Source organism: Nothobranchius furzeri, chromosome 1 (assembly GCF_043380555.1).
Source record: "Nothobranchius furzeri strain GRZ-AD chromosome 1, NfurGRZ-RIMD1, whole genome shotgun sequence".
Taxonomy (NCBI): domain Eukaryota; kingdom Metazoa; phylum Chordata; class Actinopteri; order Cyprinodontiformes; family Nothobranchiidae; genus Nothobranchius; species Nothobranchius furzeri.
Window position 1 is genome coordinate 103,100,061 of NC_091741.1, and position 21,877 is coordinate 103,121,937.

Sequence of the window (21,877 nt, forward strand, 5' to 3'; positions counted from 1 at the left end):
AGCCCCTTCTTGTTTGCTTTGATGATGGACAGGCTGGCAGATGATGTTAGACAGGAGTCTCCATGGACTATGATGTTTGCAGATACAGTGATCTGACGTGAGAGCAGGGTGCAGGCAGATGACAAGCCAGAGAGTAGGGCTGGGCAATAAATTGAAAAATGATCGTTATCGAAATTTCTGACTCTTATCGTGATAATTTTTTCTATGCCAGTAAATTTGATAATAAAAAAAACGAAAAGATGTTTGTAGGTTGGCGACGACAGCCCCATCTAGTGGACAACTTTTGTTTGCGCATACCTGTAGTTATCGTCCATTTATCGTTATCAAGGTGAAATCCTCAATATATCGTGATATTTATTTTAGGCCATATCGCCCAGCCCTACCTAGATATATGTACTGGATAAGAAAAGAATGAAGATTAGTCATAAGACATAATCCACGTGTGTAAATGAGAAGGAAACAAGTGGAACGGAGATGTTACAGGAAGTAGAAGTAAATAAGTTGGAGGACTTCAAGTACTTGGGGAGTACAGTTTCAAAGCAGGGGAGGGAGCACGTGCAGCAGGTTGGAATCAGTAAAGAAAAGTGCCAGGTGTTATTAAAGGGTTTCAGCTGTGGAAGACAGAAAAGCCATGTGTGTAGAGACCGTGTCTATGAAGAGAAGACAGGACAATTGGAGGTTGCAGAGCTAAAGATGTTCAGGTTTTGCAGTGATGAGGATGGAAAGGATCAGGAACTACTTATGTTAGGTGACAAAGTCAGAATTTCTTTATCTCAGTTGCACTGATTTGGAAATGAAATGGTTAAATGAGCCTTAATAAATATTACTTATAAACATGAAGTTTAGACCTATTCTAGTTCAAAGGTTAGTATTGTGCGCATGACAAAACTTCATATGGCACTATAATCATTAAGTGGTTCCTAACTCCACAAAGGGTGGTGACCCCTGGTCTAAATAGTACAGAAAAGCAAAAGTAAATCTTATAACTTTGTGTGTTGTGAGGCTTATTTTGGTTGTTATCATTATTAATATTATTATTAGATGTATTTATTTAGTGCCCATAGTGGATCCTATGGGCGGAACCCGGTGTCATCCACCACAGCAGGGGTCGGCAACCTTTTCCCATCAAAGAGCCACTATTATCTGTTCCCCACAGTAAAGAAAACACTGGGAGCCACAGCAGCAATGGCATTGTGGGTCGGCCTACCGGGCCTGGGCCCACGCATTTGCACTTGGGTCCACCTTAAGAAAGCTGAGGGTTGCTTCAACTGATCACAACAGGTGACAGCAACCAATACCGATAGCTCTTGTACGTCAAAGTTATCTTTCAACAGAAGATAGTTAATGAAACAATTTGTATAAAATTGACCCAAAAGTTGTAGCCTGACTGTGCCTACAATATTTTGATGTTTTTCACCCTGTCACTGGTCTTAATAGTTGAGCAGGTGCCGTTTTAGACGTGTCACACGTGTACTTTAAAAACAGGTTTAAACTGTTCCGAATACAAATCGAGGCTTGTTGTCTCGTTGGATTGTTGTAATTAAACTTTGTACTGAACAAAACTTTACATTAATCAATGTCGAAAAGGTAAGAAAATTATCCGATCAATTCGTTTTTTCCTTTATTTGCAGAAAATGGCGTAGAGCGCACGGCTCTGGTGTTAGTCAAGTTTACTTGTTTCTCTTTGCAACAATCTTCACAACAAGGCAAAACAGTTAAATGTTGCAGTTCGCCTTGACCGGAAATTTCCCGTATTTGACCATTTATTTTGACTAAGAAACCTCAAGGCTGCAGATTCGCTGACATGTTAACCGTGACGCACATCGCGGAGGTAGCTAAATCAATCAAGAAAAGATTCCCATTAGAGCCGCACCAGATGGACGAAAGAGCCACATGCGGCTCCGGAGCCGCGGGTTGCCGACCCCTGCACCACAGAGACAGCCTACTCTTCTAGCACCATGACTTTGATTATTTTTCCAGTTAGTTGCTCAGCCTCACCCTCAGAAGAGGGTCACGCTCATACAGACGATGTTAGTGATTGCATCTGCGTCTGACTGTTGCTATTCTGAGTCTTTTTATTTCTCCAGTGAGGCATTTTTATGAGCTTTTTCCCATGTGTTTACATCACTCACAGATGGAATAAAAGTTAGGGGGGGATGCCACACAAAGGGTCTCTGCTGGCTACAAATTATGGACGACAGGTAATCAATCGGCTGGTATGATCGGCTCTGAAAGGCATTTATCGTAGTTTGGCGATCACGTTTTTCATGGAGATTGGCCAATTTTGATTGGTGGCCGATCGATTGGAATTTGGAAGGATAATTTTCGCAGCTTTTATTTTTTATTTATGAAGTCATTTTGGTGGACATTCCATATTTTCTGTGTGGCAAAAGAGCACCTCCACATCAGAGGGGAGCTTGTTCATTAGCTCACTCCGCTTTTGTTTCTGGCAAACCTTTAGCTACTTTTTTGTATTTGTGCTGCTAACACTGACCTACAGAGTAATTTCTTAGTAACACATCAGGCGACATCAACAGTTTGATTAAAAGGTCACACCGGTGTGACCAAACTAGCCATAGTTCTGTGTCTGCCTCAGGGTTGCATGTGGAATTGTCCGTTAAAAGTTGTAAAGAAAGCCACAAATTCACCTTTAATGTTGGTCATTACATCAGTAGAGCTTCTTGTATGATTGTCAGATATTTGGAATGTACATTTTGGTGTCTTTAGGATCTGTTTTTGTTTTAAAAGATTTGTTTTTTCATAATATCTCAGCTCCTGCTAAGTCTGGAGCCCATTAAACACTCCTCCCCCTTATGAACACTTTTAACCCCCAACTCTTTTCTATCAAGATGCCATAAAATAAAGTTGTATCTTTTTAGACACCTGTGGATTTTTTCCTTATCAGACAAAATGATGATTATCCCAAATCATCGCCACATTGTAATATGTAAATAGTTTTTCTATAGCAGCTGTGTGCTGTCACTTTGCATACTGTATATTAACAGAATCAGTAACCAAAGTTGAAGGGATTTCCTTTGAGTTTTGCTACATCCTCAAATAGTTTCTTTACATTTTCTTTTTTTGTTGTTGTTTCATGTTGTCAGGTTTTCTTTTTTCATTTTGTAAACAAATGTAAATTATATTTTAATATGAAGCCAAAAAATGAAAAACAAAACAGAAAAGACACTTAACTGGAGCAGCATTTGTCAAGTCCGAACCGTGACGTGTTTGCCTATATACTGTTGTTTGGCGACTTAGTAGTGATTTGCAGTGTTAAAGGGGTTTAGAGGCTGGTTTCCACAACGTATTTCTACACGTTCTGTTTGTCCTCATACACACACAAAAGCCTGCTTATTTCTGTGACTGTAACAATGTTGAAACTCACAACGAATGAATCACCAAGCTGGGACTTTGTGTGAAGGCCAATCGGAGAAGGACCTCAGTCCTAGGGCACAAGATGTTAAAATTAGACATTGGCAGTTGTACAGTCACACTTTTTTTGTGTGTGTGAGAAATTTTAGCGCCTTTGTCATTGTCTTGTCACATAAGCACCAGGATGTTGGCCACCTATCTTCACATTTAACTTGTGTAACAGGTCTGCAGTAACTGATGAACATTTCCATCCTGACCAGATAGTTCTGTGTAAGAATCGAGTCAGTAACACAATGGGTTCTACTGTCATTTCATCTCCCGAGTCATGGGCAGGGGGGAATGTACTCTTTGTCACTCATTACTGTTAAATGTGGAGAACATATTTAAATGTGTGTATGATGCTGGGTGTGTCCACAAACCTCCCTGTCACTGACTGAACTGTTTTATTTATTGAACTGAGAACAATAGATTCTGTACTTGTGAATGATTTTTCTATTTGGTTCCTTGGTTCAATGTTCCTTGCCTTTCTGCAAGTCAAAAATGCTGTATTTATTACACGCCACAGCGCTTATGCAATTGTATAATCCTTTTGTTGGGGTTATTTGTTTTACTTTGTGTTTTTATTTTTTTTTTTTAACCTTTTGTGTTTCTTATGATCAGTGTAAAATGTTGTCAAAACTTTTGTGACAGTGGAAAAAACTTCTAAGGGAGATTTTTCTGTACTTTTTGGACAATGATATGGATTTTTGGGTAGAATTTTGGAAATTCGTTTCTAAGTGCTTTCAAGTATTTACTTGGCCTTATGTATATATATATCTATGACATTTCAGAAACGTATGTATAGTAATTCAATCGGAAATTGCTGTAAATAAATTATATATTGTTAAATCAAGGGGTTGGATTCCATACTTTAAAAATGCAACTACTTGTGAGTTCACAATCAAAGGCATGTTCTATTGTGGCACCAAGTGTCAAGTTTGGGAGGATGAGCTGACGCAGAGCGAAAGGTCGCTTGTGGCGTGGCTGTATGACCCAGATGCGGAGTAGCTGGCGTTGGGTTGGACAGAGCACGCAGCTTTAATCTAGGAATGGAGACACAGCGCTCGGAGAGAGCCGAGACTAAGTGGCGGTTCCAGAGAAATGAAAATAGCTGACTTACTGGCTGTAGACAGTGTGGAATGATGTCTTCCTTGGTTAGAATGGCTGGAGAGCCTGAGAACTCGGTACCATGTTCGGGAAAAACGATGACCGAGTGACGATTAAGCGAAGGCACTTCCGTAAATAGAATCTGGGTGATGATGTAGTCGGGTCACGCCGGTGATGGGGATGCTGGGTGGTGTGGTTCTCAGGCTAGTTGAGTCCGTGGGGTGTGGTCAAAGAGTTTGTGACACCAAGGCAACAAACTTTTTAATAATTTAACTTTGTGTTGAAAGTTTTGATAATTGCTTCATTATTGACACTGTTGAAAGAGAAATTTGGGAGAAAATATTAACTCATGTAAAAACATGAAAAAGATAACAAGCATAATTTTTTTAGAGGAGAGTTTGGAATTTAATGTCATCTTGTGGTGAAGTTTTGGACTGCAACATTTTTTTTTAATTCCCACAGCATAGGTTTTCTGGTAGAACTTGGTTTGGTGTTTGTGTAATCATTTTTCCCAATGCTGGTCCTGAGTGAACTGGTCAAAGACATCCCTCTCCCCAAAGGTTTCTGGGTTCTGGGGTCTTTACGCAAGTAATACCCTGAACGGCAATAGAATTTTTTTCTTGTGGCATTTTTTTCTAAAAAATATTATCTCATGACATTTTTGTAAGTTTTTTTTTCTTGCAAAGCCCAAGAAGCAAACAGAACAAATAGTTTTGTTGCAGAATATTTCAAATTTTTTGGTTTATTTTTTGCACAACCTGAGAGGCAAACAGCCAAAATATTTTTTCTTGTGGCATTTTTTTTGCTCATCTGAGCAAGTCAAACATAAATCTGTTTTTTTTTTCTCCTAGTTTTTTTTTTTTTTTTTTTTTTGCTTTGCTGACCCCTTTCCATGAAGGAACTCATGCAGGTTTATCAATAATGCGATAAAATGTAAAACTGGTGGTTACAAATGTAGCCAAAAAAAAATTGAATACAATGTTGCAGTCATGGGGAATCAAACCGGAGTCATGACATGGTAAAATGTTGTCTAAAGCAGTTGCCCTAACCACTTGGCCACAGGCCTAATGTGAGATTTAGGATATAAATCAGATGGACAATCGCACATGTCTTGGGACATACGCACGTGCACTATTTTGTCCCTCAAAGTAGAGTTGAACAGGCAGCATGCATCCCTGAGATCAGGCTGTTCTCTGCTGACTGGAAAAGCTCAGATTCCTGTGGCAATGGTAAATGGCTTTTGAGTCTCTGAAACTACCCCAGTGAATAAAAAATGAGACTCAATTATAAATGGGTGACTTAATTTATGAACTATTAATGTCTAATTTCTCACCTACAATCATCTCTAAACATCTTTTAGTGCCAAATTTATGATAAAATGAATAAATTCTTTGTTTCTGAAATGACCTTCAATGTAGCACTATCTGGTGGACAGAATAGGAATTACAAAAATACACACATTTTTGTTTTCTTCTCTAACATGAGCAAAAAAATTAGCAAACTTTGAAAAATGCCACAAGAATTGTTCTTTTCATTTGTCTCTCAGGCTATGCAAAAAATAAAATAAAATAAAAATGCCACAAGAAAAGATATTTATTTCTGTTGCTTTTCAGGGCTTCTATAGGTCTTCTCCTGGTGGGACATGCTTGGAAAACCTTAATAGAAAGTCGACATGGAAGCATCCCTATCGGATACCAAAATCTCATGTTTGGGTATTATGACCACAGGTGAGTTGGAACGTAGATGAACCAGTAAACCTAGCACCTGAAAATAAGAGAAATGACATAAATGTAGTTAAATTAGGTGCTTGCCCATAAATAGAAAATGCAACCACACCAACTGCTTAAATCCACTGAAAGGATGAGCTCCTTTAATGGAATGAAAGATCTTTATTAAGAAGAGCAGCACTGATTATAAACTTGCCTTTTACACTTTTATTCCCCCCCCCCCCCCCCCCCCTCAATAACTTACATCAAACTGATCACATGTTGACTATTTTTGAACATGTACAGCTGAAATAGGTTGAATAAAACAATCCATCTAGCCTTCATTGTGAGGATCAGTTGTCTCCAAGACTGTAAACCATGATACTGAGTCAACTTCTGGATGCTGAAAAGGTTAGTAAAACAAAAAATACCTTAATCCAACTGACAGATAATACATATCATTACATAAAAATAAAACAAACCCTGAGCCCCATTGATTAGTTATACTAAATACTTTTATTTGAAAGTTGCTAGAAGTACATTTACAGGCTTGTTCTGCAGCAATATAAATACATGGCTTTAAAGTTTTCTAAGAAATTAAGAAGGTGAGGTCTCTGCATTAGAGGCAAGTAACGCTGGGCCCCACCAGATGGTGCTGTTGCACTCTGCTCACTTTTTTCAGTGAAACAGAATGGTTCGTTTTAGAGTAATATATTGTAAAACCCCATTAAGTCACTAAGAAAATTCTGGGTTTGGGTATGTGTAACAGTGTTTTTGCCATGTTATTGATAAGCTTAGCGGGTAAACACCAGAACTCGCAGCATTTTCTGACTAAGACTAAAGCCGTATATATACTTCTCCGTCTGTGTCGGAACGGACACATGCATTAACATTATGCGTTGCCCAAAATTTTAACTATCTGGCGGAAGAGCCTGCAAGCAAGAGACTGCGAGGTTGTGTTTGGTCAGGACACTGCTTCCTGTTTTCATTTGTCAACAGCATCATCTTTTCTGTTTCAAAAAACAAAGCGGTATTTTGCAGCAGACATTGAAGAATGCATCGCGGAAAAAGTCTGAAAATATGAATGTGACTGAAGGAGTAGAAACATGCAGCAAGTGTTTTATTCATGGACGGAAAAGACGAGAAACGTGAGTTTAGAGGTGCCGATTGCATGAAGAGGTGAAGAGGAATGAGGGACAAATCTGTCCACATTAAAAAGTCTCTGAAATACATTAAAACAATGTAAAGTATAGCGCTACTCCCTCTGTTGTCCTGGCAGGGAATTGTTTTGTAATAATCCCCAGCTGACGGAGAAATCTGAAAGCAAAACGTCTCTGTCAATGCGTATGTGTCTCTTCCTAGCAAAGCTGACGGAGAAGTAACAATTGGGCTTAAGCTTGGTTTATGCTTGATGCATTCACTTTCCGCGCAGTGATGCGGCTCTCGGATGGAACGCGCTTCACAACTCGCAGCGTTTATGGTTCATGCGGCTCGTCTCTGCGGTGAGCCAATATTCTCCCAAACTGAACGGGGCAGCTTGGAGCTCTACGGCATGCATCCAACACTACACCATAGTAGAAGTAGAAATGACTGTTTACAACATGGCATTTCAGCATTTTTAACAGTGTCCTCGTCTTTTCCGACAGTGCGAGCTATTTCTCTCCAAGAATTATTAACAACATGTTGATCACAGTGTTCTTTGAGAGCTGAATCATACAAATGTCTGTATTTACGAACCTCTGCCGTACTAGTTCTTGCCAGTCCGCCATGTTTTTCCGCGTCTGACCGTCCGCGTGGTTAGAAAATTTCCTAGGTGCGCGTTGCAGAAATATTGGGCCATGCGGAGATGCGGTGGAGGGGCGTGGTTGTTAAAATGACGCAATTTTGCCGTGCGGACCTCGCGGACGCGTCAAGCATAAACCAACCTTTAAATCACTGACAATTAGCAGCTTTTCAAAGTGCAGATGATGACCCGCAATGGAATGTCCCTGGGTGTTGGAGGCCGTCAAGTCTTTCAGGCTGGACTCTACTTGTCTCCTCTATCTTGAATCGAGTCCACTGAACTTGTTTACCCTAAGGAAATTATGACCAACAACTTTTGCAAAGACCACAGATGCCCACAAAGAACTAGAAAGGATTTTTATATGGCGCTTCTCAAAATAAAAAAAATCATGAGGCACTTCAGAAGAATAATTTTAAAAGATCATAATAACAATAAGAATAAAAATGAAATAAAATGAACATGGAAGCCTGAAAAAAAGTGGAATTTATCATGTCCTGTGTTCTATTTTTCCCCTTTCCCAACGTGTCCTTGTGTTTCCTGTGCCTCTACTATCTTTCACCTTTCATACTCACCCCTTTTACAGTTACAGCGATTTCCAGCCTCTTAGTTTTATTTTCAGTTTTTACTTTCTCTTTCTTATTTTTTCCTTTTTATTTTTTTTCCTTATACTTCTTTGTGTCTAGTCATTTGGACATGAGAACTTGTCCACCCAAAGGTGTTTATGAAAGCTTCACATAAGCATATAAGCTGTGAATGCTTCATAGACTTTAAAGCAAGAATGTCTAAACTTTTAGAGATGAATGGCTAAAATTATTGAGTTATTGAGGAGTGTGTTCAGATGAAAGACCGTAGCGCATCTTTCCTGTTGGAGAAGTAAACACTGGTGAGTGACCCTTTATTTGCAATCTCATATCTGAAAGGGATATTGTTGAATTGAATTTAAATATTTGTATCTCCACTGTGTAGGTTAGTGCTGTTTTTGAGGTTTTTATAATATGGATCAAAGTCAGATTGCATGCATAAATTAGTTGCGTGTGTGTGTGTGTGTGTGTGTGTGTGTGTGTGTGTGTGTGTGTGTGCGTGCGCGTGTGTGTGTGTGTCATAGCTGTGGTGTTTTTGTGCCCCACCTATCAAATTATGCCAGAGACGCCACTGGGATGGTTTGACACCTAAATATTTCACACAGTTTCAATGAATTTGTCTCATTGCAGGATTGTGAATGTTCTTCATTTATCACTCAAATCTGACAGTGTAATGATTTCTACACCTATTTAGGTTTAAGATCTAAGAGGATCAATTCTTCACTATATATATATATATATATATATATATATATATATATTTTTTTTTTTTTTTTTGGTGAAGAGGGAGTCCACTTGAGCAGAAACCCAGCCACCATGTTTCTTCTCAACAGCAAAGGTTCTGCAGTGAGAAAAGTGATACACAAAAAGCATAAAAGTGGATAATGCTATAAGTCTTGAGTACAAAAAAGTCTGCAACGTGGAAGAAAGACGTTTGTGCTGAACTCTGAGGCTGGCAAAATGGGAGGTGTAGAGTTTGTCAGAGGGTGGGGAGGGATAAAAAGGAGGTGGAGGGAGAAGCGTTTCTTCCTCTGAAGATGTAGCTGGCTCTCTTACACTTGAGCGAAAGCATGGCCTTTGCACAGGGGCTTATCCTTTTTGGAGTAGAACGTCTTCCCCTCCAAGTTGATTTGGCAGAGCTTTAACGATGAAAAGAGACAGACAGAGAAACAGATTGAGAAACCAAGACTGAGCAGATATCAGGCTTCACCAGTGCCTACATGAATTTGCACAGTTTTCAGCAGACCAGACCTAGTCATTATTTATTTGGATTGTATTCACTCCTCACAGAGAAACAGGTGTACAGCAGGTAAGGGGTTAAAGGAGAAATGGAAGCTTGTGGTTCCCAGTACCAGGCAGGTTGTTCAGGTGTACTGCGACAGACACAAGAGATACAGGCCAAAGAGAGCCCAAAAGAAAGGATATTTATCAAAATGACTTACAGCACAGACGAAGCATGTGTCATGCCAGCTGTAGCCCAAGGCCTCCAGGAAACGATCACCGGCATCAATCTTGAAGTCGCATCCGTGGCATTTGGTGCCGAACATTTTTTCATAGTCTGCAGAGGAAATACAACCAGATTATTCACATTCAAAATCTGTTTTATCAAATGATCAGGTGGAGACGTCTCTGTGACCTCTGCTCACATCTGTTCCCTACAGGAAGTTCTGATGAACAGAATATGAAGCAGCCTGGACTTTGTGCAGTTAAAAGATGAAATCTCCCAACACAAAGCCACTCCAGTGCCCAAAATGAAGTGGTGATGAGGGATGAAGCTGCACTAATTTTGACAAGCTCCTCTAGCGGGGATGTGTGGAGTTCACTGTGCAGCAGCAGCTCCTTCCCACAGTTTAAGGGGAGGATTAGGACGAGGGGAAATTGCTCCTAATACTTGACTTGCTTTGCCGGACTCTTTCATCATGAGAACTCTGGGAAAGTGTTGGGTTATAATGCTCACTCTGAAGGGGGGGGGGGGGGGGGGGGGGGGGTGAGAGCTGTACAATCCCTTCAAGATGCTGAGGCAGCAAAATGTTTATCAGAGCTGAAGGCATTACTCAGAATATGAGGACTCGGGTTACTGGCTTCTGCTTTGATAAAGCAGCAGTTCACATCAGAGCCTCCACTCCTACCTCAAAAAATAAACAAATCATCTACAGTATAATGGAAGAGCACACACGCTATTCACAATAGCCAAAATAAATAATGTACGGAATAAACTGACTTTCGACACATTGCAGTAGATGAAAAACATGACACAGGCTCACAGCATGCATGCCCACAGCAATGCGGCAGACGTGTTTAACTACACTCTGAAATAACGGCAAGGCAGCTTCATTTATAGAGCACATTTAAAACAGAGGCAATTCAATGTGCTTTACAATTAGCAGGACATGATATAAAAACACAGATTAAAACACACACAGATAGAATTACAGTTTAGGGCTAAAGGAGAAGACAAAGTTACATGCAGGTTACAGTGGAGATGATGCAACATAAACAATGATTTCAAAATGCTGATGAGTGCATTAGGGTTTTAGTTTAGTTTTAAACAGCACTAGGGTTGGGGAAGATCTGAGGTCATGGGGAAGCTGATTCCATATGTGAGCAGCATAGTAGCTAAATGCATCTTCACCATGTTTGGTTCTGACCCGAGGTTCTACCAGCTGATTGTTCCCTAAGGATCTCAGAGCCCTATTGGGTGTGTACACAGAATGAGATCTGACATGTATTTTGGTCTGATGCCATTGAGTGATTATAAACTAGTAGGAGCACTTTGAAATATATTCTGTAGTTTACTGGTAACCAGTGTAGGGATCTAAGAACAGGAGTGATGTGCTCCGTTCTCTTAGTTCTTGTTAACACTCTAGCAGCAGCGTTCTGAACAAGCTGCGGTTGCTTTGCTGTAGTCTGACTAGAAATAAAAGCATGAATGAATTTCTCTAAGCCTGGTCTGCACATGAGACCTCTGACTCTTGATATTTGATGAAGGTGATAAAACGCTGATTTAGGTTTTGCCTCAATATGTCCAGAGAAGCTCAGGTCAGGGTGAATAATGACTCTAATCTGGGTTTTTGTCCTTATTCCCCTGGAGTCTAGCTAAGCAATAACATCCATTCTATCCTTCTTGTTAAAAGCCACATATTGATTTGAGCTACTTAGTTATGTGGGTTAATCAGCAACAAACCATTTACTTTCAGTTAACAAACCGTTATGAGAGGCTTATTTTGATAAAACTCTTAATTTATGTTAATGTTAGAATTGCAGCATGGTAATAAGCTTTCACTGACTGTAGTGAAATCCTCTGATGCATTCATGCTGCTCAGTACCAGAACAGTACTGATGTCACTAGTTACCAAAATAACCAATCATCTTGCAGAGCTGCTGTTGAGTGTGTGAGTGTACAGAACTTGCAAAACTATGTGACTCAATTTAAGGAACAAAGTTGAATCAAGCTGCTGTTACTTGTTTGTTATTGATGTTTATAGAAACTAAATATATCTGCAGGGCTTTAGGCTCAGGGCAGAGTTTTATACCTCAGACCGACTCACTTTAGATCCAGACCTGTTAATACTATTATCATGTATTCTTTACACCAATCAGAATATTCTGTAATGTTCACAGACATCCAAACCTTAGAAATGAAATAAAATCTACATTAAAATAAAAAATGATTACTATTATTTTTTATTAAAAGATTAGTTATTTGTGAATACTTTTTATATTTGATATTGTCCAGTTTAAGCAGACATCTGTTTATATCAGAGCTGAGCTGTGGGAGAAAATACTCAGGCTTATTTTATCGTATTTTCTATTATCTTTGGGTTTTGTGCATTCACTTAATATCAATTATAACATTATAAATAACAAGTCACTACAGTCTGGGCATAGAACGTGTTTCTATGAACTAAAGCTTGTTGGGTTAGGGTTAGCAGCAGCTCACCTCTTCCTATCACACTGACAGGAGAAATCCCCTCGTCAGCATCAGGCGGTCTATAGAGTGTCATGACTGAACCTCTCATTGTTACACCAGAGCTCGTCTCCATTGGCGCTAATTAGTGCGACTAGATTCTACAAAGATTTCATAAATAAACGCACAACTTAGATCTGTGGCTCGTATTTAACCAAAACCAGAGTGCACTATGGGAGCAAGACACCAGCTCCCGTGCAACACGTGATCAAATGGGAAGAGTCAAAGATTATACAGGAGTCAAGAGCAATTCCTGAATGTAAAAAATTGTAGTTTTTCTAGATAAATGTGGAGCAGAGTTTTTAACCTGAAGATGGAGATATAATTACGGTTGTGGGCTGAAATATTAAATTTGAAGTAAGTTGAACTTAACTGTGACACTAATGATTACACATGTCTACAGCACCATTACGACACTCATCTATACTGGTTATCAGCAAATAAAAAAAAGGTAACACTTTAGCTTAGGGAACACAAATTAACCATTAATTAGCTGCCAATTAATATGCGTATTAGTGGACTACTAAGTCTGAACTTGTCATTATTAAGCATTTATTAACTGCTTATTACTAATGCCGTAATTTTTGAATGCTGTAAAGTGATCCTGTTTCTCTTTATAGTTCAGCCTAATGACTCCTTACAGCTCCTCGTTGAATGCTGCAATGATGTGAAGAGCTGGCTGTCAGAAAACTTTCTTTTGCTGAACGATGCCAAGACAGAGGCCATCATTTTCAGCCCTAGGACTTCTCAAAGTCCCCAACTGACCCTTCCTTTTATCACAAGTGGGTTGAAAACCCATGTCACAAACTTAGGGGTTGTGATGGATGCAAAACTAAAAATGGACATTCATGTCAACCAGGAAGTTAAGACCTGTTTTTACCACCTGAGGCGTCTCTCTAAAGTTAAGTCCATTTTAAAAAGGCGTCATCTCCATTCAGTAGTCCATGCTTTCATTACCTCCCGTCTCGACTACTCTAACTCAGTGCTATATGGTATCTCCTCCTCCACTCTCGCTCGCCTTCAGCTTGTGCAGAACGCAGCAGCTCGATTCTTGACTGGCACCAGGCAGCGAGAACACATCACACCGGTTTTAGCAAATCTCCATTGGCTACCCATCCATCTCCGGATAGAGTTTAAGATCCTGGTTTTTGTGTTTAAATCCCTCAATACCTTAGCACCTGGCTACTTGTCTGAGCTCATTCACCCATATGCCCTTACAAGATCCCTCCGATCAGCTGACCAGCGCTTCCTACATGTCCCTAGCTCCTGCTGTAAATCCCGCTGGGAGCACGCCTTTTCAGTTTGTGCACCGAAGCTCTGGAACCACTTGCCCCTCCTGATCAGACTCTCGTCCTCTCTTTCCCTTTTTAAGTCTCGTTTAAAAACTCACTTTTATTCGTTGGACGTTAATTCAGTCTAACTTATTCTCTTTCTCCTTTTCTTTTCGATTTGAATGACTCAATTTTAATGGATTCACTTCTTTGTGCGTGTGGGCGCGCACATCTTCACAAAGCGGAGCACTGACTCCTCTCAGACATGCGGAAGTTGAACTCATCATATTTTAGAAATTAAATAGATGTGTTGCTGTTTAACACGTTTACTAGAAATCTTAAAAAACATAAAATGAAAACTTGGATTACATGATTAACTGCATTACATGCGTATGTGAATGTGTCTCACCTCTCTCACAGTATGGCTCACCCTCCTCCATGTAAAAAGCCTGATTCCGGATGGGAACTTTGCAGGCAGCACATTTAAAACATTGAACATGGTAGGTCATCTTCAGAGCGTGCATGATCTCCTGAAAACAGAAGTTTCACATGTTTATCTTTTTCCTTTTCTGGTCAAGCTAACTTTCTGGTTTGAAGTTTTCTGAAAGAACAGAAAAGAAAAAAATAGCAGCTCTTACTCCAGAAATCTTCTTCTTGCACTTGGCACAGGTCGAAGCATATCGGTTATCATGGCACTTTGTGCAGTAGACAGATCCTCTCTCCTCGAAGAAGCCCCCTTCCTCAAGAACTGCCTTACAATGAGAGCATGTAAACTCCTCTGGGTGCCAGGACTGACCCAGGGCCACCAGGTACCGACCCCTGGAGAAGATGAAAACACACAATTTTTATTTAATTATTTATTTAACCAGGTGAGGGACTCATTGAGATGTCAATTCTCATTCACAAAAGTGACAGGGGCCTTATTCATAAAAACAGGGTCTGAAAACTTCATAATTCAATTCAATTCAATTCAATTTTATTTATATAGCGCCAAATCACAACAAGAGTTGTCTCAAGGCACTTCACATAACAAACATTCCAATTCAGGTCAGTTCATTAAGCCATTCAAATTGCAGCAATCCTCATACTAAGCAAGCATAAAGCGACAGTGGAGAGGAAAACTCCCTTTTAACAGGAAAAAACCTCCAGAGAATCCTGGCTCAGTATAAGCAGCCATCCTCCACGACTCACTGGGGATGGAGAAGACAGAACAGGCACACACACACACACACACACACACACACACACACACACACACACAAAGACGAAGTAATTTGTCTATAGTTATATTGTGATTTCTTAGTAAATATTCCATTTGGTGAGAGATAAACTTTATTGTATGTATCCTAGTGGATCTATAATTAAACGGATAAACTAGTAGTAGCACATCCAGCATCAAGGAAAGCAAAAAGTTATTATCAGGAGAGGGAGAATGTTTAAGTGGTTAGCAGCAGTGTGCTAGATGATAGCCCCCTCCATGAGGCCACCACAGCTCAGCAGAACATCATTGTAGCTTCTTGTGGGGAGAAAAACACTTACCCCGGCTTTCCACAGCAGCCGTCAGCAGCACGTTACTGCAGCAGCACGTCATAGCTGCTGATAGGAACGGCTGTGGTCAACAGAACCTTTTCCACAGGAGCCGTCAGCAGCGCGAGTCGGCCGCGTCTCAGGAGCAGCATGTCGCGGCCTTTACGCGCCGGTTCTATTTCCTACGCGCGACGCCTCTGAAACGGGTCAAGTTTGACATTTTTGGGGAAGGAAAGACAGGAAATCGGACGCGGAAATGGAGAGAAGCTCCCGAGATTTTCAGAATAAAGAACGTACTGCCTTCCGGTCGCTTTACTTTAAAAAAGGTTACTAACTGTGCGGCCCCGTGAGAAGTTATCACCAACTAGCGGTCTCCTTTGTTTTTCAGGTCCGTATTGGCGATTATAAAATGGACAGAATATAAAAACACAAACATTTTGGAACCATGTTGTAGTTTTCTCCTGCTTGTTGTTGTGTTTACTGACGAAGTCACTCGTGTGACTTCGTGCCCTGTCGGTGACAGCTGCTCCTCTGCTGCGTCGCGTCTCGTGGGAAGGGCCAAGCAGCAGCTAGACGTGCTGCTGCAGTAACGTGCTGCTGACGGCTCCCGTGGAAACCCGGGGTTAGAGAGAAAATAAAGTTAACAGCTGAAATTGCAGAAAATAATACAGTTAAAGAGCAGATTGTAGAATAAAGTAGTAGTGTGTGAAAAGTGGTCAGTGTATCCTCCAGCAGTCTAAGCCTATAGCAGCATAACTACAGAGATAACTCTGGATAATCTATCCTATTTAGATGGAGGCATGTTGGAGGCAGGGCAAGGGAGAGCCGTCTTTACCGACTGTACACTCCACCTCCCTCTACTCCCCCACTTGTCCAGATTTAGGGTAACATCAGATTTTAACCATAGGCCCTATCAAATAAAAACGTTTTAAGCCTATTCTTAAAAGTAGACAAGGTGTCTGCCTCACAGACTAAAGGTGGGAGCTGGTTCCACAGGAGAGGAGCCTGATAACTAAAAGATCTGCCTCCCATCCTAATTTTAGATACTCTGGGAACCACCAGTAAACCTGCAGTCTGCGAGCGAAGTGCTCGGTTAGGAACGTATGAAACAATCAGATCACTGATGTATGATGGAGCTTGACTATTAAGAGCTTTATATGTGAGAAGAAGGATCTTAAAATCTATTCTGAATTTAACAGGTAGCCAGTGTAGGGAAGCTAAGACAGGAGAGATATGATCTCTCTTTTTAATTCTCATCAGAACTCTAGCTGCAGCATTTTGGACTAGCTGAATACTTTTAACTACATTCTGTGGACTTCCTGAGAGTAATGAATTACAGTAATCCAGTCTTGATGTAATAAATGCATGAACTAGTTTTTTCAGCATCACTCCTGGAAAGTATGCTTCTAATCTTAGCAATATTCCGAAGGTGGAAAAAGGAAATCCTACAAACCTGTTTAACCTGGGATTTGAATGACATGTCCTGGTCAAAGATAACACCAAGGTTCCTTACTTTGTTCTCGGAGATTAATGTAAGGCCATTCAGGTCAGGTGATTGGCTAAGCAATTTCCTTTTCTGGATTTCTGGTCCAAAGATGAGAACTTCCGTCTTGTCTTGATTTAAAAGCAAAAAGTTTAGAGTCATCCAATTTTTTATGTCCTCAAGACAAGCCTGTAATCTACCCAACCGATTAGGGTTCATCAGGGTTAATGGATAAATATAACTGAGTATCGTCAGCATAACAGTGGAAGTTTATCCCATGCTGTCTAATGATTTTACCAATTGGGGGCATATATATAGTAAAAAGAATTGGTCCAAGCACTGAACCCTGTGGTACTCCACAAGTAACCCTGGAGTATGAAGACAATTTGTCATGTACATTTGCAAAATGAAATCTGTCAGACAGGTAGGATTTAAACCAGCCTAACGCTGTTCCTTTGATCCCTACAACATGTTCAAGTCTTTCTAAAAGAACATTGTGATCAACTGTGTCAAAGGCAGCACTGAGATCTAACAAGACTAGAACAGACACAAGATTCTTATCTGAGGCCATGAGAATATCATTTGTAACTCTCACTAACGCAGTTTCAGTGCTGTGATACTCTCTAAAACCAGACTGAAATTCCTCAAACAGAGCATTAGTGTTTAATTGCTCACATACTTGGATGGCCACTATTTTCTACAGGACTTTGGATAAAAATGGAAGGTTAGATATTGGTCTATAATTCAATGGGTCATCTGGATCCAGAGAAGGCTTCTTAAGTGAAGGTTTGATTACAGCAACCTTAAAATCCTGTGGTACATATCCATTTACTAAGGATAGACTGATTATATCTAGAATGGGGGCAGTAACCAAAGGAAATGCTTCTTTAAATAATTTGGTTGGGATTGGATCCAAAATGCAAGTTGAAGGTTTAGATGAAGCTAATATTTTTGATAACTCTGAAAGCTCAACTGGATCAAAATGGTTCAAGCACAGATGAGGTTCCACAGTCACCTCTGATGCTGCCTCACTTACTGAGGAAGAAGAAATCGCATTAGGGAGGATGCTAAAGATTTTGTTTCTAATATAATTATTTTTACTTGTAAAAAATCCCATGAAGTCATTGCTGCTGAGGGCTAAGGGAATAGATGGCTCAGAGCTATGATTCTGTGTAAGTTTAGCAACTGTACTGAAACTAAATTTAGGATTATGCTTATTCTCCTCAATTAATGCTGAGAAATAAGCAGTTCTAGTTTGTCGAAGCTTATTTTTATAAAACACAAGACTATTTTTCCAGGATAGGTAGGCCTCCTCATGGTGCGTAGAGCGCCATGTTCTCTCCAATTTCCTAGAGTTTTGTTTTAAGGCTCGTAAATGAGAATTAAACCAGGGAGCCAACTTCCTGTCCCTAATTACCTTCTTTTTAAAGGGGCAACATCATCTAATGCCACACGTAAAGAGGAATTAACATGATGAACTAAGGCATCAATTTGTGAGGTGCTAGAACTGAAAATATTGCCCTCTGTTACGTTCCTCTGAGATGCTGAGGACAGTAAAGATGGAACAGTTGATTTAAAAGATGAAACTGCTTTGTCAGATAGAGACCGACTATAGTGAAATTTACTTTCATGTCTCGAGAACTCAGTTATAAAAAACTCTAAGGTTATCAGAAAGTGGTCCGAGAGCACTGGATTATGTGGAAAGATTGTTATTTCCTCACACTCTATGCCATAAGTCAGCACAAGGTCTAATGTATGATGGCAGGAGTGGGTGGAGCTATGTATTCTTTGAGTAAAACCAATTGAGTCTAAGATATTACTAAAGGCTACATTGAGGCTATCATTTTCAATGTCCACATGAATATAAAAATCCCCCACTACAATGACCTTATCAGTATTTAGCACCAAGTCTGATAAAAAATCAGAGATCTGATCCAAAAACACAGAGTAAGGGCCTGGTGGATGATATAAAACTACAAACAAGAGTGGTTTTACAGTTTTGCAATCTGGATTAGGAAAATTAAGAAAAAGATGTTTGAACGAACTGTAGCTATTAATTGGTAAGGGATTGATTAATAAGTCCAAATGAAAAATAGTTGCTACTCCTCCTCCTCGCCCTGTACTTCGAGCAATATGATGATTTAAATAATTTGAAGGAGTCGACTCATTTAAGCTAACATAGTCCTCTCGCTGCAGCCAGGATTCTGTGAGAGAGAGCAAAGAAATCTGATTATCACAAATCAAGTTATTATTTATTTTATTTTTTTACCGTGTCCTGTCTGGCTGTGAAGCAAGCAGAATTGATGTCTGAATGCTGGTAACAAGACTAGACAGATTTACTCTCAGGAGGAGCATTAAAGCGTCTGCTTTTAATGTCACGCCTGATACTTAAAACTTTATTGTTATTGTTTTTGAATGCTTTGTAATTCCGACCAGACACGGAGACAGAGGTGAAAGAGAAAGGAAAAGAAAAGGTGGGGAGAGAGGGGGGGTGGGGTTCCACAAAAATAAACAATAATGAACAAGAGTCTGCTTCTAGACCTGCAGAAAAAGACAAAAAAAAAGCAAAAGGACAAAAAAAAGGGACACAACAACAATACAACAAGTTCAAGCTATCACTGTGTCAACTTGATGAAGAAATATATAATCAACATTGCTTAACTGAAGAATCACGATAATAAATCACAGTGCATTAAGTGCCCATCATAGTCTTAAGACCTGTGTTTAACATGCCCAAACCCATACTTTTGAGAGCACCATGTGAGCACCTGTGTGTGTACATGCGCTTGTTTATGTAAGGTTTCTCTATAGGAGCGTCCAACAGAGAGTGTGAGGGACCACAGATCCGCCCCCCAAAGATACAGGAACCCCAAGGAGACTGCAACCAGAAAGGGCCCCGCCCCCCTCGAGAGGCACAGAGGATCGCCCCGGGGGGCCACAACCAGCAGCCGGCAGAGTCCCGGGAGACATCAGCGGCAAGCCCTCAGGCCCGCCCGCAGCCTCCCACCCCCTAGCCGGCCGAGCCCGGGACCCAGCGACCCGGGACCCAGGGGCGACCACCCCCAGACCTCACCAGGCAGCCACCGGGATCTATCAGGCAGATGCCAAAATCTTAAACCCCCAGACCCGGTTGCCACGAACACTCAGGCAGACCAAGGCACAACCCCTCACACCAGGTGTGGCAGGGGGAGGGGGGACAAAGATCTATATCATCAAAAGAAGTTCCAGGAGAGGGGAGGAGTCAAAGGCCCCACCTGACATATACAGTCATTCACAAACACTGTCACACACTCCCTCCCTCATGCTCACACATACACATACAACCAAAGACTTACAAAAATGCACGCCGGACACCCACTCATGCTCCCCATACACACCCTATTCACTCTGGTCCCGGTACTGCTGCACATTGGGTACAACCATCACCGGTAACCAGAGTTTGACCCTTTCTGCTGGGGTACTGATGAGAAGGCTCCCTCGCCCAACGCTGAGCACAGCAATCTACCACCCCAGACCCCAACCAGACGGCCAGATCTCCCTCCTAGCCTCCAGCCCCAGGAAGCCAAGCAACAACAGAGGTGGCTAAGACCCCTAGTCTCCCTCCGCCTGCTCTAATATAGTGTTGTGTGATCATGAGGTGTATTCCATGGCTGTGGTGAGTGGGCAGTGCGGGCATCATCCGGCCTATGCCAGCTGATGCCACCGCACCACCCCACTTACACCCTCAGCCCTCGGTGTCTAAGTGCGGTTTAAAATTGGAAGTGGGCACCGGCACCCGGGAGGAGGCTGAGATATCCCCCTGCCAAATGTCGTTGAATGTGCTCACTCCCAAGGCCCTAAGTGTGTGTTTGTGTGGAATGTCGTCAGTGGAAGTGTATAAGGTGCAAATAAAATTGGGGGGCAGGTTGCCACAGGAATGCGGAAATGGGGTCCATACCCGCACTCCCTGACTTGCCCACCCCCCAAGGTCCTATGTGTATGTTTGTGTGATGATGTGAGGGAGCAGGAGGAGAGAAACATGCGGGGATGGGGAGGAATGGCTGGTTGGGCTTAGCCCTCCAGGGAGCCAGCTCCCCTACTGGCCCCAATAGGCACCTCTGTTGTCAAACTGGCACCCAGGGCATGGAGACCCCAGCCCATCCTGCCAGAGCCCAAAGCAGCAGCATTACAGAGCCTCACGGAGTCCGAGGGCACCAACCCAGCCCCACCCCAGCAGAATATCTATGCCCATCCCTGCATTTGCACAACTTCCAGAATATATAAGACATGAAACATCCAGGTAAGGTTGAGTCCTCCCCCTCCCCTGTGATGGAACGGCAGAGGAGCCAAGGTCTACCTGAGGCCCCCGAACCCGGGCTAGGCACTGCTGCATGTTCCTGCCTTCTTCCCGGCAGCATACATGTCAGGACCCGACCCCCAAGGCCCCGCCCAGATCCCCACCCGGGGCCGGCCACCCCCAAACCCCGAGCCCCCAGGCCCCCACCCAGACCCGCCCAGGGGCAATGCAGCTGCCAGGCAGTGACCCATGGCTGCCGCCAAGATCCCCAAGGGGCCCCACTCACAACCGCCAGCAGTCCACCCCCCGAGGCAACCCAAGCACCTCCAGAGGGAGGCAACAGCCCCCCAGTCCCAGACACCCCCAGTGAACCCACCTCCAGGGAAAATCCGGATACTCCAAACTCAGACCCCCCCCACCCCCCCACCCTCACCATCCCGCAGGACAATATCAACGGCCCATAGTCATTAACTAACAAAGTCTTAGAAAAAAGGGATCTAATGTTCAACAACCCACATTTAATTTTTCTAGTTTTCTGCTCAGTTGAATTTGTTCTAATATTTATGAGATTTCCATGATTTGCTTTATTAAGCCTGCTATTTAATCTGTGTGATTTTGGCCATGGGCAGAACACTGTCTCTATGGGGTAGTGGGTGGGTAACAGTACAGAAGCTGCAGAGGGGTGGGTTAAACTACGACTCTGCTTCCTGGTCTGGACCCTGGGTAGTCACGGAGGACTAATAAAACTGGCCATGTTCCTAGAAA

The 21,877-nt window shown here is 41.8% G+C and overlaps 1 protein-coding gene across 3 annotated transcripts in view; it reads right to left on the minus strand.

Annotated features, from left to right (window-relative positions):
- Positions 1 to 6,717: 6,717 nt before the first annotated feature.
- Positions 6,718 to 21,877, minus strand: part of pdlim7 (PDZ and LIM domain 7) — a 138,211-nt gene continuing 123,051 nt past the window's right edge. For all 3 annotated transcript variants that reach the window (XM_054738928.2, XM_054738927.2, XM_054738930.2), the window contains 4 exons: positions 14,465 to 14,645; positions 14,236 to 14,356; positions 10,031 to 10,146; positions 6,718 to 9,727 (listed from right to left, as the gene is read on the minus strand). In XM_054738928.2, coding sequence (XP_054594903.2) covers positions 9,641 to 9,727; positions 10,031 to 10,146; positions 14,236 to 14,356; positions 14,465 to 14,645 — 505 coding nt within the window. In that variant the 3' untranslated portion in view covers positions 6,718 to 9,640. The remainder of the gene's footprint in view (positions 9,728 to 10,030; positions 10,147 to 14,235; positions 14,357 to 14,464; positions 14,646 to 21,877) is intronic.